We start from the raw sequence: 14,178 nt of genomic DNA on the forward strand, positions 1-14,178 counted from the left end.
ATTTGTTACTAAATATTTTATCAATTAAATCCAAGCATGATGCACAAGAGAAGGCAGTAAATGCAGTGTCAAATAAACATGAGGACTATTTTAATATGTGTCATCATTCAGCTGCATAACTATGTGTGAATATGTATGACTTTTAAAACGCATGGGTATGTACGCACGTCACGGCTTACTGCATAAACAAAGAGACAGCATGAAGACAAACAAATTAACCACAGAGCCAATGCTTTGCCATTTCTCTGGGAGAAGGAGATACCAAGAGAGATTTTGAGGGAGACAAAGGGAAAGGACAAGCAGAGGGGGAGTTGGAGGCATGGAAAGTGCAGTTAATTGGTTTGTCGCAGATTGAGAAAGAAGGAAGAGGAGGATGACGAGGGAAGACAATGTAAAAGCAGGGGGAGTAATAGGAAAAGGCATAAGAGCAGAGAGAGGGTGGGAGATCGAATAGGCAGCGCACACTACACTGCACTGATTATTGCTTTGAAAGAGAGATGGAAGAAAGCTGGGAGAGAAGCAGTAAACAGACTAGGGTCAGTGAGGTATGGAAGTGTCAGACAGTGCTTTTCTTGATTACAAATGTAGTAAGATGGGCAAACAGAGAGGGAAAGGGAGAGAGGCACAAAAATCACGCGGTGATGAAAAGAAGACACGAGGCCAAGATGACAGGTATAAAAGAAGCTGGATGTGAGAGGGAGCTGTATGCATAATGCATTTACCAGGGTCACCCCAGGATACAGGATAGAGCACAAGTATGCACAAATGTGTGTGAGACAGTCTGCAAATTGAAATTCCATGAATAACCTGAGAGACTTGAAAAATTCTGGCTTTTGAGTAATGACCTTGTCTTTCTGTTCCCATTTTTTTGGTACTTTATGCTCACAAATTGATATTGTGTCATTAAACCGGACTGCAACAAAATTTCTTTCACTGAAACATTTATGTCGTGCTCTACAATGTTTCCTACTCGAGTCCAAGAACCTGTTGCATCCAGCTGTGGGTTAAATGAGTACTGAGTGAGCAGCAACGATGCAAACAGATTTTCCTTCATGGCTCAAGCCACACATTATGCTGCGAACACAGCACGTCCAAATGGCTCTGCTACTACGTTGCTTTATGAACAAAAATCACTTCCTCTTCTATGAAATTTCTAAAATGGAAAAAATGGAAAAAGCACATTACTACTTCTGATTAAGATGCCAAGTGACAGTCATTTACTTGCATTTCTCAATAGAAAAATAAGAAAAATGTGCTTTAGTAAATGTTATGCTTGATTAAGGTCCAGCGTGCCGACTCGAGTTTGGGTGTAAAAATGTGAACCAAGCCTGTTATTGCCCTAATAAATAATATGTTTTTAAGTTTTAAACTATTTTTCTATATTTATGCTTTCATGGTTTTATGATATGGTCTAATACATTTTCTAAACTAACAGTTTAAGGTGGGATTTTTCTCATGTACGGGTTAATTACTTTAAATGTTAAGCACTGATGTAACCATGTAAAACAAACTAAGGCTTGCTAGATTCTGCATCAGTTTAACAAAAAGTGATTTTATTCATGACAGGAACTGCAGAACCCTCTTCAGACCACGTCTGAGAATACACCAATAAATATGCAAAGCAGGGATGCACATGTGTGTATCACCACAGACTGAGGAGTCTGTGCTTGAGGATAACTGCAATGGGGCTACATAAGAGTCTATGCCAAGCGATCAATGATAAAACTAAGGACAATCACCACACGGCAAAAAACAGGCGATAGAAAATAGTGTGTCACAGAATATCAGGGCGACTACGCCAGTCTATTTAAAACATAATCGCCAATAATTTACCCTACAGTGCCAAACTTCTTATGTTAAGGACAGCTGACAGTGTGCAGTATGAATATCATGTAAACAAAATTAGCTGGGCATTTTAAGGTTCTGAGTAATGGAAATGAGCTATCACATCTGGTTAGCAGAGCTGAGTCAGTATTCCCAACAGCATTACTCCACATAACTGAGCAGCAAACTCCACATCACTTTTAATTCCTTTAACCCGATTCGTTTCCCTTCAATTTTTAAACAGAAGTTTTACGACTGAGTGCGCTAACACATCTTTTCTGCTGCCCTCGCTGTGGGAGGTCACCGAGCCCAGTCGCTGATCAGAGGTGTGGGAGAATATAACATAATGCACAATACAAAGGCCAACAACAAGATATCTGGTACGATGCTGTTTGGGAAAGCAAATCAGTCACTAAGTGTGACATTAAGACATTTTCAGAGAACCTTAAACCCTTGAAACGCTCCAAGGATGCTCCTGATGTGCTTGTGCTGCACATCAGGTTTCAACTTTTAGCAAACTTATGAAATATTGATATTGATATTGTTTATGAAACCATGTGAACCATTTATCTTATGGATCAGAGGAGGAGTTTTTTATTGACCACAGTGGTTTCCTTCTATTTGCTGTCTCCTTTTCTTTACATCGCCCTCTAACAATCGACTGTGTACTGTACATTATCACTGAGCAGAACACACAGGTCTGCCTGACTTTGACTCATGCATCGATTTGTTGATCAATGCCTTTCCTCCTCTGAAGCAGGACACTCAAAAATGTATTCTGAGCTTGATCTCATTAACAATTCCAAGCTGCAGGTGTAGTTTTAAACATTTAGTTACTCATCACAATACTTACTAGTGCTCCTTTGGCCAAAAATAATTGTAATTCTTTATATGACTTTATTTTTTTTTAAACAACTGACCTGAGAGGCTAATGAGTGTGTGACATACCAGTGTCAAGCTTGGTCCCCTTGGTGCAGGCAACCATGGCTCCCATGCTGGGCTGGGAGGTCATCCCAGCCATGGAGTCAACCTAGAGAGAAACAATCAATATGAATACTGTTTGACCGAAAACCTAATTCATGACCTTTGTAGATCGCCTGTACATGTAGTCCTTCCCAAAGTCTTCAGCTAATTACACTGACCAGGCAGCGTTATGGCCACCTGACCAATATTGTATTGACCCCAGTTTTGCTGCCAAAACAGCCCTGAGCTGTTGAGGCACAGACTCCACTGGACCTCTGAAGGTGTGCTGTGGTCGTGTAAGCTGTCAAGCCTCTATGGATTGGACTAGTTTGTCCAGCACATCCCACAGATGCTCGACTGGACTGAGATCTTGAGAATTTGGAGGCCAAGTCAACGCCTCAAACTCTGTTGTACTCCTCAAACTGTTGCCGAACCATTTTTTGCTTTGCAGCAGTGCACATTAGCCTCAGCCATCAGGGTGTACATGCCTACAGCAACACTTAGCTAGGTTGCATGTATCAAAGTAAGATCCATAATGAATGGCTGGACCAAAAGTTTTCCATGTGAATATTGCCTGAAGCATCACACTGCCAGCTTGACTTCTTCCCATAGTCTATCCTGGTGTCAGGTGTTCCCCATGTAAGTGACACAAGCACCGGGTCCATCCATGTGATGTAAAAGAAAACGCGAGTCATTAAACCAAACCGTTTCATTGCTCCATGGTACAGTACTGATGCTCCTCTGCTCATGTTGTATTCTACATTTCTATCAGAACCAACATTAACTTCTTCAGCACTTTGAGCTCATCTGTTGGATCGAACCACATGGGCCAATCCCCACGTGCATCACTAAGCCTTGACCGCCCGTCACCACAGTTGCTTCCTTTCTGATAGATACTAACAACTGCAGACCGGGACCATCCCACAAGAGCTGCAGTTTTGGAGATGCTCTGACCGAGTCAACACCCAGTCTAGCCATCACACTTCAGTCCTTGTCAAACTCAATCAACTCCTTATGCTTGTCCATTTTTTATGCTTCTAACATCAACTTAGAGGAAAAAATGTTCACTTGTTCTGTAATATATTCCATCCACCTACAGTGGCCGTAATGAAGAGATAATCAGATTTATTCACTTCCCCTATCAGTGGTCAAAACGTTATGCCTGATGAAAGCACAAAGAAAAAGTAATTTTAGCACACTTTATTGCAATTGACAGATAAACCAATGAATACAAATGCTGAGTGGGCGTTTAACCGATCCATGGTGGGCAATCAGTTGTTGCATACGGTGTTACAAAGAACTGAACAGCACAAACAGCAAATAGTAGCCAATTGTTATAATGAATCTGCCCATGCTGGCAGCATGCGTCAGTGATCGCAGCAAGGAAAATTATCCTGGCTTCAGCAACAGTTCCATCTTAATTTCAGTGACATTTCATAATGCAAACTGCAGGAACTGGTAGAAAATTAATGTTTGTTCATGTTGTGAGGATAACTGGCGTGTAGACTGAAATAATTATTTTCTCATTATTTGTCGAATAGCAGTTAGCACTCGCCATATGGCAAGCATCCTATAATGACCCTGATATCAATTTTAAATCAAAGTTATGGAGAAGTCCCACTTTATTAAGTCTCATAGAAGAAACATGTTAAATACGTACCGCCACATCAACTACATCAGCACCAGCTTCAGCGCAGGCCAGCATGGCAGCAACACCAGCTCCAGCTGTGTCGTGCGTGTGCACATGGATGGGTACGTCTGGGAAGCGGTCCCTCAGAGCGCTGATCAGAAGCTTACTGGCTTCTGGCTTCAGCAGGCCAGCCATATCCTGGTGGGAGATGGAGGGGAGAAAGGTTATAGGTCTGAGGAATACATGCAACGCACTCATTAGCACAACAGAACGAAGAGTCACATTTTCTACACTCATTATGAAGTGTAAATTATAACTGATATTAATACAAATCGCAGGCAGAGCTTAGATGTTTAGTTGTGCTCCCTTTGATGATCATTGCACTTCAAGAAATTATTATACATGCCGGTTTCCTCCTTTAAAAGTTAACCTCATTAGCTCTGCCAGCTTTTTATGAGATTGTCACAGCTGCGTGTGATGGTGCACACTGTGGCAGAGTGCGAGTTTATCATTTCACGTTTAAAAATATTCGGTCATGCCTGAATGAAGAAATTAATTAATTGTGAGCATTATCAGTCTATTCATTTAGATAAGAAGCTCAAATATACAAGTTAATTTAATTGAAGCAAGCTGAAAACCTTCAGCTGCGTTCAACAGTTCACTTGTGAGAGTAACTCAATGTGTCACTTTAAATCCATGTGCGAGGTGTGTATGCCGTGGACACTGGTTATTGATGGCTGGATATTAAACATTAATTTCCATACTAATGGCACCAAATGTAACAGCATCAGAAAAAGATCAGTACTGTAGATGCAGAATATTACAGTTTGCTCACATGATGAAATATTGGTCAGTTTTCAAGTTCTCGAATTAGTCAAGCCAAAGGAGCTTTACCATCAACACAAAAGATATTTGCATTCAAGTGCTAGTTGAACTGTACACCACCCATGTTATACAGCTAGACAAGGTTTAGTTTGTAGTTTAAGCTCCAATCATGATGTACAGAACTTACACATACAACTGCTGGTGTAAGAAGAGAGCATGTGTGCATCTGAAGATGAAAGCCTTCATAAAACTGGCAAGGATTTCCACACAGGAGCAAAGCAAGTGCCAAAAACTTTAGATTTTCCAGAGGGAAGGAAAAGATGGCCTGTGCAGCTGCCAAAGTTGAGTAGCACTAAACCGCTCCCAGGTCTTTTTTTTATTTACTTACCTTGATAGATAGGATGTGAGTTCCAGCTTTGACAAGCTCATCTGCCAGTTTGACATAGTATTCCAGAGAGTACTTCTGCCTCATTGGGTCAGACACGTCACCTGTGTAGGAGATGGCAGCTTCAACTACGCCACCTGCTGCTCCAGCAGCCTCCATACCCAGCACCATGTTAGGCAGGTAGTTCAGAGAATCGAAGACACGGAAGATGTCCATGCCGTTCTCCTTGGCCACCTCGCAGAACCTTATGGTGGGAGCGGGAGAGGCGATCGTGTTAGTCGACCCACACAAACTGTAGTGTTTTTAAATGTTAATTGTAATCAGGTCATGGATGCTGTCAGGACTGCCTGTACACGGTGAGATTATCACACAGTCTCACTCACACATACATAATGAGTTCGTCTTCATGCACAGTGTACTCCAGATAATGGTGCACATCCGGGTAGGGATAAGCTGTTTATATCCGTCTCCATATCGGCACTCATAAATATTGCTGTACCTGAGTAAATACAATATTCCCACTATTTTCATGAAAAGTACGCTTACACAGCCCACAGGAGCTCACAATGACTGGAGAAAAATGTATAGCCGCCTCATTATCCGAGCTGCTAGTGGTAAATCCCTCCTATTATTGCCTTGGCCTCGGTATCTTAATCAGGTTTTTCATAAACGGGGTGAGTACGTACTGTAGCTGTGCTACTGTGAATGCAGTATTTACACAGACAGAGCTTTTATTTTGGCAAATAAACAAATACGCATTGTGTGTTCATTTGTGCCACAAGAGGATTAGCTGTCAAACGTCTGTGTCCAGTCTTTATTTAGAAATACAGTACAATGTATACAAGCGCTGTCTAGTCTATGCTATCTGGCGCCAAATGGAAAAAAAACACTGCATTGCCCTAGATATCCAACTCAGAGCTGAAGTGATCATCATTCATGCAATGCAGGAGGATAAGTTTTGTTGTTAAGAAGTTCATAAAGTCCTAATCTAGTAAGCAATCATATGACCCCTTCATTTCTTTAGGCCGCAAACATTTCACATCCCTCTCCCTCCAAAGTGTACTATGACCCTGTAAAAGAATTTAAATCAATTAAATAGAACGGAATTACTCTTGATTTGATTTAGCTAATGAAGACGCTTAGGTCACTTGGCTGTTAGCCGCTGCACTGAAAACATTGCGGGTGAGGGAGTGAGCGTGTAAGCGGGATGGAAAGGGAGCCGGGCAAACAGATCAAAGTCATTAATCACAATGATGTGCAAATTTTCGATGGCACTCTCCCTATGGGACGCAGACTGAAGAGGGAGACGAGGACCAGGAGGAACAGAAAGAAAGGGGGAGTTAAAAGGAAGGTAAGAAGTGTATTATGCAGGGAGACGAATGGAAGCATAAAAATGGGAGTTATGAGTGGGGATAAATGATTGGTGTATGGAAAGGAGGGTTAGAGTAGACGTGTAAGGATAGGGTAGTTGTGTGATCCAGGCTCTAATATTTGTGTATGCACTGCAGGTGTGTAAGCTTGTATATATATTACTCATGCACATCAACAAAGTAAGCTTGTCAATCCATCTGGAAAAGAACTGCAGGCGTGTCGGTGCATGTGTGGAGGTAGTGCAATATTCATGGCCCTAAGTGCATTACTAATATACAGCTGTATCAATGATGTGTACCTCGGTAAGCATGCCGAGAGACAACAGGAACACATCAACCAACTGACCTGATTAAATGTGAGTAAATTGTGTGGTTTGTGGCTAGCCACCGTACGGTGCATCTAATTAGATATATCGAGAGGAGAAGCAACTGTGCTGGAAGGCTAGGTTGGACATGTCCAGCTTTTATTTTGTAGGCGCACTACTGCTGGGTAGATGCTATAACATAATTATTACAAACACAAGTAGCTATAAAACATCCCTAATGTCATTAACTTGAGCTTCAAGAAGCTAACTGCTGAAAAGGTTGGAAAACAGCATGAAATATGAAGCTCGTCTCATAAAGCTGTCAGAAACAGTGTCATCGTATGTTGATTAATTTTTATCGATATGGGAAATCTAAATTATATATGACACTTAGGCAACTGTTCTTAAAAATTTAAAAAGCCAATGTGGTGTAAGAGTGCTGTGCAAATTTTATATGAGCATTGGGGAGTATATTCACTTTTCAGAGGTGGAAAAGAGTGGAAAAGGCTGTGCAAGTGTACAAAACAAAATCTACAAAGATGATTCTGTAACAAAAGGATGTAACCAAAACTCACAAAAGGTTTACAGAAAACACATTTTGTTATTTTGAAATCATTTCTCAATTCCAAACTACATCATGAGCAGAAAAGAATGAAAAATATGTGAATATGATTAAAATGTCTTCCTCCAAAGAAGCAGACACCTTTCTAAAATGTTCTTTAATAATATTTCTCCAGCCTTTTTGAAGGTCTTTGAAAGTTTGTCGTTGGACATCGTTTTGATTTTTTACTTATTTTCAGTTCAGTCTTCGGACCGTACCATTTCACAGGAACTTTAGGGAGGAACTGGTGTTGTGTCTGCACACCTTGCCTTAAAAATTTTAATGAAACTGGATAAGCAGACAGCATAAGAATAAGTCTCCTAAAAGATCGTCTACAGCAACTGAACATGTGAGAGTCATGTCCTGAAGAACTGGGGGAAAGAATCCAGCAAAGACCTGACAAGACCGAGACACGCATCAGTTTGTCAAATGACTTTTTGATGAAGCCTCAACAGAAATGGTCTTAAAGGAAGGGCAGCTGTCAAGAAGCCATTCTTAAGGAAGGGAAACTGTGAGAAAAGGCTGACGTATGCCACTGAACAATCAGTGAGAACAGGTCTGACGGAGGGTTTAATCCAAATTTGAAGTCTGGAGTAGAAATGCTTTCTGCTGTACTTTTTGCTTAGAAATAAACACCTCCGCGTGATATTATTCAAGAACAACAATACATTTCATTTTCAATAATTTAACAAAAAGTGCATGCATGAACCTGACAGTTAACAATGTTGTTCCCATAGAAACGACAGAAAATTTCTGAAATAATGTCACAATGACAGACAAAGCAGAAGGAGCAGCAGGTGGCTTTAAGAAAATCTGATTAAATTCATGTTTTTCAACAAATCAATAAAAACAGTTTCCAACACAGCTGAAAGAAACAAAAAAAGCCAGATGGGGAAAACGATAAAGCCGCTCCAGTGTTACGAAGTGTCAGCTGAGCTGTCCAAAGCTGGATGACCGGATACTGACTGAATACTGAAAACTACACCAGTGGTTTGTAATAGTCATTAGATCTCTTTGGCAATGCAACTTAAGCTGGACATGCGTGCATGTCGGGGCATTCATCACTGGATTAATGGACATATTTGGATTCAGAATACACATATTCATAGTAAACCTGAATAATCTGAAAATGTGCGCGTCACTCACTTAAAGACCGCGTTGTCAGGGTAGTTGGTGTAGCCCACGGCGTTGGCTCCTCTCAGCAGCATCTGAAACGGGACATTTGGGATCAAAGCCCTCAGCTCCTGCAGCCTCTTCCAGGGACACTCCGATAGGAATCGCATGGCCACGTCAAAGGTAGCACCTACAGACACGCACAGGTTACACTTTACGTCAGCTCTCATCTTTCACCCCGACTTTGATCTCAAAATCAAAAAAATTATATTTCAAACTTCTCCCATTACCCACAAACACATGCAGATTTAAAACAGTAATGGCTGCTCAGATGAAATATCCGATGATAGCTTCACATACTGTTCATTCAAACATATTCATTTTTTTTTAAGTCACTTTAAAAATCTAAGAAATGTTGCAGTGGTAGACGCAAAAAGGAGAGATAGCAATCCGCTCATTTCCCTTTCTGGGGGAGTAGATTAGCGAATCTCATACCCGTTTATCATATCAGCCAGAAATATTGAAGCCTCCAGTGATATTCTGCTGATCCAACACTGTCATCATTAAATTTCATTTTCTGAACACTCATATGTTTAGACACGGAGAGAATACCAAGTATAAGTGCTTGTTCCTTATTCTAAGATGTAAGGATTGCCAAGGAAAAACCCGCCTCTTCATAATTTTTAAAGAGATTTGGGATGGGGGGGGATTTTAACCAATGTCAGCATCTCTTAAACCAATAGCTTGGAGCGGAAATGACTTCAAGCAATCCTGTGATGTTAAACATACTAGTATGAATGTTTCATTGCACGTGAGATAGCAAAACATGATGCTGGGTGAGCAATTCATCTGGGACGGCAGAATGTACTCTGATAATTTGATAACGCAAATGAAGACTGACAGCTGGTCTCACACGCAGGACGTTAGGCAGGAAAATGTTGCAGCCTGCCTGTTTTGGGTTGTATTTTGGAAAGAAAGGCTTTCACTCAGAGTTGAATGTGTGCCCAAAAAAACCAAACAAAACCAAACAAAAAAAAAAGATAGAAAAAAGCCCTCTATCAAAATTCTTGTAGTACTACAGTACCCTGAATTAAAGCTGAAAGTCTGCACTTCAATCACTTCTTCATTGTCTGATTTAAAATCCACTGTGGTGGCATACAGAGGAAATAAAGTACCATTGTTTAAATACCAATAGATCCAACTATACATAAGGATGATTAATATCCATGTGAATTACTGAGTTACATAAACCAATGTCAGCATTTATCGTTTTTGCCTGCGCGCGCAATACGGCCTTGATGTAACATTGATTCAGTTTTTACGTCCTCTGAGATTCCACTTTGTTACTGTAGTTTGCTCGAGCCACCTTTGTGCAGTCAACTCTCTCCCGCTCGTACCGACAAACTGCTTGCATGCCTGAAAACCTGCGAGACGCCTGATTACACAACTGCTTGTGTAATGAACAAGATCCAAATAGCAGCGTGATGGCATAGAGCAATTAAGAATCTACTTTTTTGTGTCCCCATCTGATAAATTTCCCAAGTGTAAAATAGTTGAGGAAACCATATAGACGCATTATGTGACCCAGTTCATTTTACTGCATCTTTGCTGGTGTGGGGAGGAATGCTATATCAGGAAAGGACTTAATCCTCAAAGGGCTTTCACAGGCTTAATCTCTTCAATGATTCATTCTGCCTCTAAGCAGCTGAAACATGTGAAAGCAATATTCCCCATCTAAGACCACTGTGTTAAAAAAAACAAAAACATTCCTACATAGGGACATTAAGTAAGGGTAAGAGAATTCAATATTCACACGATCGTCTCGCTTTAGCATAGATGAGTAATATTTTTCACCTCTGATCTCTCTGTAACAAAAGTGCACTGTACAGGGACGCCTTCTTAAGGCAGGCCTGGTCGTCATTTCTCCAGTGGTTATTAAGTGATTTACGAGGAGCTGTTTAGAGGTACTTTTACAAGCGGCCGCTGTGGGACGGTGGGTGCTAGAGCCAACCTTTTAACTGCACGTAGTCCAATTTGTTTTCCACCCTAAATCGATATGAGGTGAGGAAACAAGGCTGGCAACTAGTCAGTCTGGGAACTTTGGATTTTAAAAACAGTGAGGATGAAAAGGTGCAACATATTTTATCTGAGGAGAAATCCACTCATCTTGGCACGCACTACTTTGGCCTGTGAGTGACTTGCTTCTATAAAGTCTTATGTGACCTCAGAGATCTTTTCAGTCAGGACCACTTTAGCTAAAACAGGATTGTTATTGCCATCTGTAGTCATTTGTATTTTGTTGTACTGCTGTGTCCTGGGAAGTATCCGCCCTTTCATGAACGGGTGGGTAGAGGATACTATCCTGAAAGCTTTCACCTGCTGCTTTCCTCTCGCACATATAAAGGATGGCATCGCCGCCCCAAATCAGAAAAAGGTTTCAATGGCAAAAGATGAGACTGACTACGAAAAAGGAGCGCTGTGGTCGAAGGTGGTTGTAAAGTCGTCGCTTAATTCTCAGTAAAATATCACTGCAGTTTAAGGTTTGTTTTGAGGTTTCACATTTTTAGAGGCATTCAAACGAAAAGCTGTGGGGAAAAAAATAAATAAATAAATAAAAAATAAAGATCCTGATGTTGGGTTTGAAACCAACACTGACCCCTCTCGAGCAAAAGCACCAAACTGAACATCTTGTGTCAAAATATTTGGTGACGGATTCTTCATTGCGCTCTAAACGCTGTGTCGTTACTGCAAAACTGGCTTAATCAACATTAATTAATATGGAGAAGATGACACTCGGTGAAGTTACAGGAAGCTTTCAGGGGAGTGTCTCTTTTTAGAATGAAATCTGCCTTTAAGTGTTTAAATAATTATGAGAAAGTACCGTGCAGTTTTCTCTGACTCATAACCATATCACGCAGGAAGCACTGAGGCCTCAAGAGGACCCACTAGCAGATTACCTTTCTCTTCCAATTCACGTGATTGCCAAAAGTTTTCTTAACAGAGAGAAATCAATCTTACGCTCCTCAGCTCATAATATCAGCTTATTGACAGAATATCAGTAGTTGTGTAAACTTTCCCAGCCCACATTCAACCTCCGACTTCAGCGATCTGCTATTACAGATCTGAGGTTTGAGGTTTCTTCCTGTTAAAAGGGAGTTTTTCCTTCCCCCTGTCGCCAAAGCACTTCCTCAAAGGGGGTCGTCTGATTGTTGGGGTTTTCTCCGTTTTGTAGGGGCTTTACCTTATAATAGAGCCAACTGTTGATGTGATTTGCTGCTGTGTGCATTTTTAACTGATTTATTCTAAATTTATGAGAATGCATTAATTTATGGAAGACATAATTACACACTCTACCTTTAAGAATCACTACATTCTAAATAAACCAATGTGTAAAATGGAAATGACATCTTTATATGATCTTACTATATTGTTTGAATTGCCACTGCTGTAGCCAGGCCTTTTTTAAATGTACATCACACTATTCAACCTATACAAAGACTTTCCGCTCTTCAGCTTGCTTTGAAACAGTCCAATGGGTCAATGTTTTAGACTTTTAAAGCCCACATTAACTGTCTGCTCAGAAAAGGATGTTCTCTTCGATGTTTGACCATAAAAATGGCCTCAAAGCATGCTGTGTCTTTTCTCTTTTCAACTGTTTGACATCGTCCTCATTTCTGGAACACGAAACGTTCTGTGCAGACGCGTCCAAGCCATTTCTAAAAAAAAGGATTTACCAGAGCTTCTGAAAGGCTTGACAACTGCCCCACGAGGCTGTGCACAACCACAGTGAGAAACCGACTGCATTATAGTGTTGGGATCATCAGAAGCAAAGCTATGTTTGCAAATGATGCTCAAAAGCATTTTTGTACGGCCTCTGCTGGAAACGTGGATGTACTTTGAGTTGCCAAATACAGAAAAATGACATTAAATAAAGAAAAAAAAAGAAGGTTGTTACGTGCCTTCACAAGAGCAGCTTCACCGTGTAATGAGACACATGCAGACAGGAGGCTTCTCTGGCACCTATCCAACAATTTGCTTCACAGTGAAAAACCAAGTTTGCTACAAGCTTCCAGAGTCTGTTTAAAGATTTGGTTTAACGCGCCGCTCAAACACAGCCAAACTGAATTTATATCCTCTTTCTTCGGTCAGTCTCATAATAACACCACAATATTCCGGGTGATGGAAGCCAGGAAGCATTTAAGCCCTTTTTATTGAAATATCTACTCAGTAATTGACTTTTGCTATAGCCTTTTTATCTGTCCAAACATGAAGTAAGTAGACAGTTGCTTAATGTGAGATCAGCTCAAAGCGCTCTCCCACAGTAATGAAATATATTGCTTTTCCCTTAACTGGTGCACCATGATCAGTTTCCAAGAGGAATTTAATCTCAGAAAGGGTTTATAACTCCAAAGAGTTTTCACCAGAGACTCTTTCATGTCTTTTTTTTCCCACCTCATTCTGTTCAACCAGCATTTAGCCAACCGGCCACTAAAACAGGACCTGAAATAGCGAAAGGCATTTGTTGTTTACTTCTTTGTTCTTCTGATCTCCTCAATCACGGTCGTTTTCTATATAATTTAGCATTAAATTGAATGTTTCAACCTCGAGAGCTTCTCTGGGCATATCCTTCCTGTGAATGTGTGTGCCCTAAGTGTTCTAACGGGTGAATGTACTCTTTGAAACCAGTTCGTAACAATTGCACTTCACACAGGACCGTTATCAAGAAGTGCTGATAATTGGTCATGTAGCCAGCTGTTCAAGCATGCTGCTCGCATTTTTGCTTCAATTTCAGAGTAATTGCATATTATACAGGGACACTATTGGACTGCGCACGCTTCAAGAAGTTTCAATAACGTGTGATTTTCTCTATTCATTGAAGAGTAGGCAAAAGGTACAATCACTGTCTATTGAGGGAACTTGCTGGGGACTCCGTTTTGGAAGAACAGGTGGAAGAATTAGATTGTTTTCAGTGACACAAGTTTCACAGGTCAAACCAGAAAAAGTACGAGACGCAATGAATGACGATCACAGCAGGAGTGCGGGGAGAATAGAAAGGAGAGGCACTGATGACGAGATGCAATAAAATAGCAGGTCGAAAGGTTTTGTTTAACTAGATAGCCAGCAAACCACTACTGCCTATGGGAGATCAAACATTACAGCTC

At 40.8% G+C, this 14,178-nt stretch overlaps 1 protein-coding gene across 3 annotated transcripts in view; it reads right to left on the minus strand.

Annotated features, from left to right (window-relative positions):
- pcxb (pyruvate carboxylase b) overlaps positions 1-14,178 on the minus strand; it is a 294,409-nt gene that overhangs the window by 35,309 nt on the left and 244,922 nt on the right. For all 3 annotated transcript variants that reach the window (XM_004554354.5, XM_004554356.6, XM_076881889.1), the window contains exons 16-19: positions 9,050-9,206; positions 5,631-5,871; positions 4,448-4,615; positions 2,773-2,854 (exon numbers count right to left, since the gene is read on the minus strand). In XM_004554354.5, the coding sequence (XP_004554411.1) occupies positions 2,773-2,854; positions 4,448-4,615; positions 5,631-5,871; positions 9,050-9,206 (648 nt within the window). The remainder of the gene's footprint in view (positions 1-2,772; positions 2,855-4,447; positions 4,616-5,630; positions 5,872-9,049; positions 9,207-14,178) is intronic.

The sequence above is a fragment of the Maylandia zebra genome, linkage group LG3 (genome assembly GCF_041146795.1).
Source record: "Maylandia zebra isolate NMK-2024a linkage group LG3, Mzebra_GT3a, whole genome shotgun sequence".
NCBI classification, from domain to species: Eukaryota; Metazoa; Chordata; class Actinopteri; order Cichliformes; family Cichlidae; genus Maylandia; species Maylandia zebra.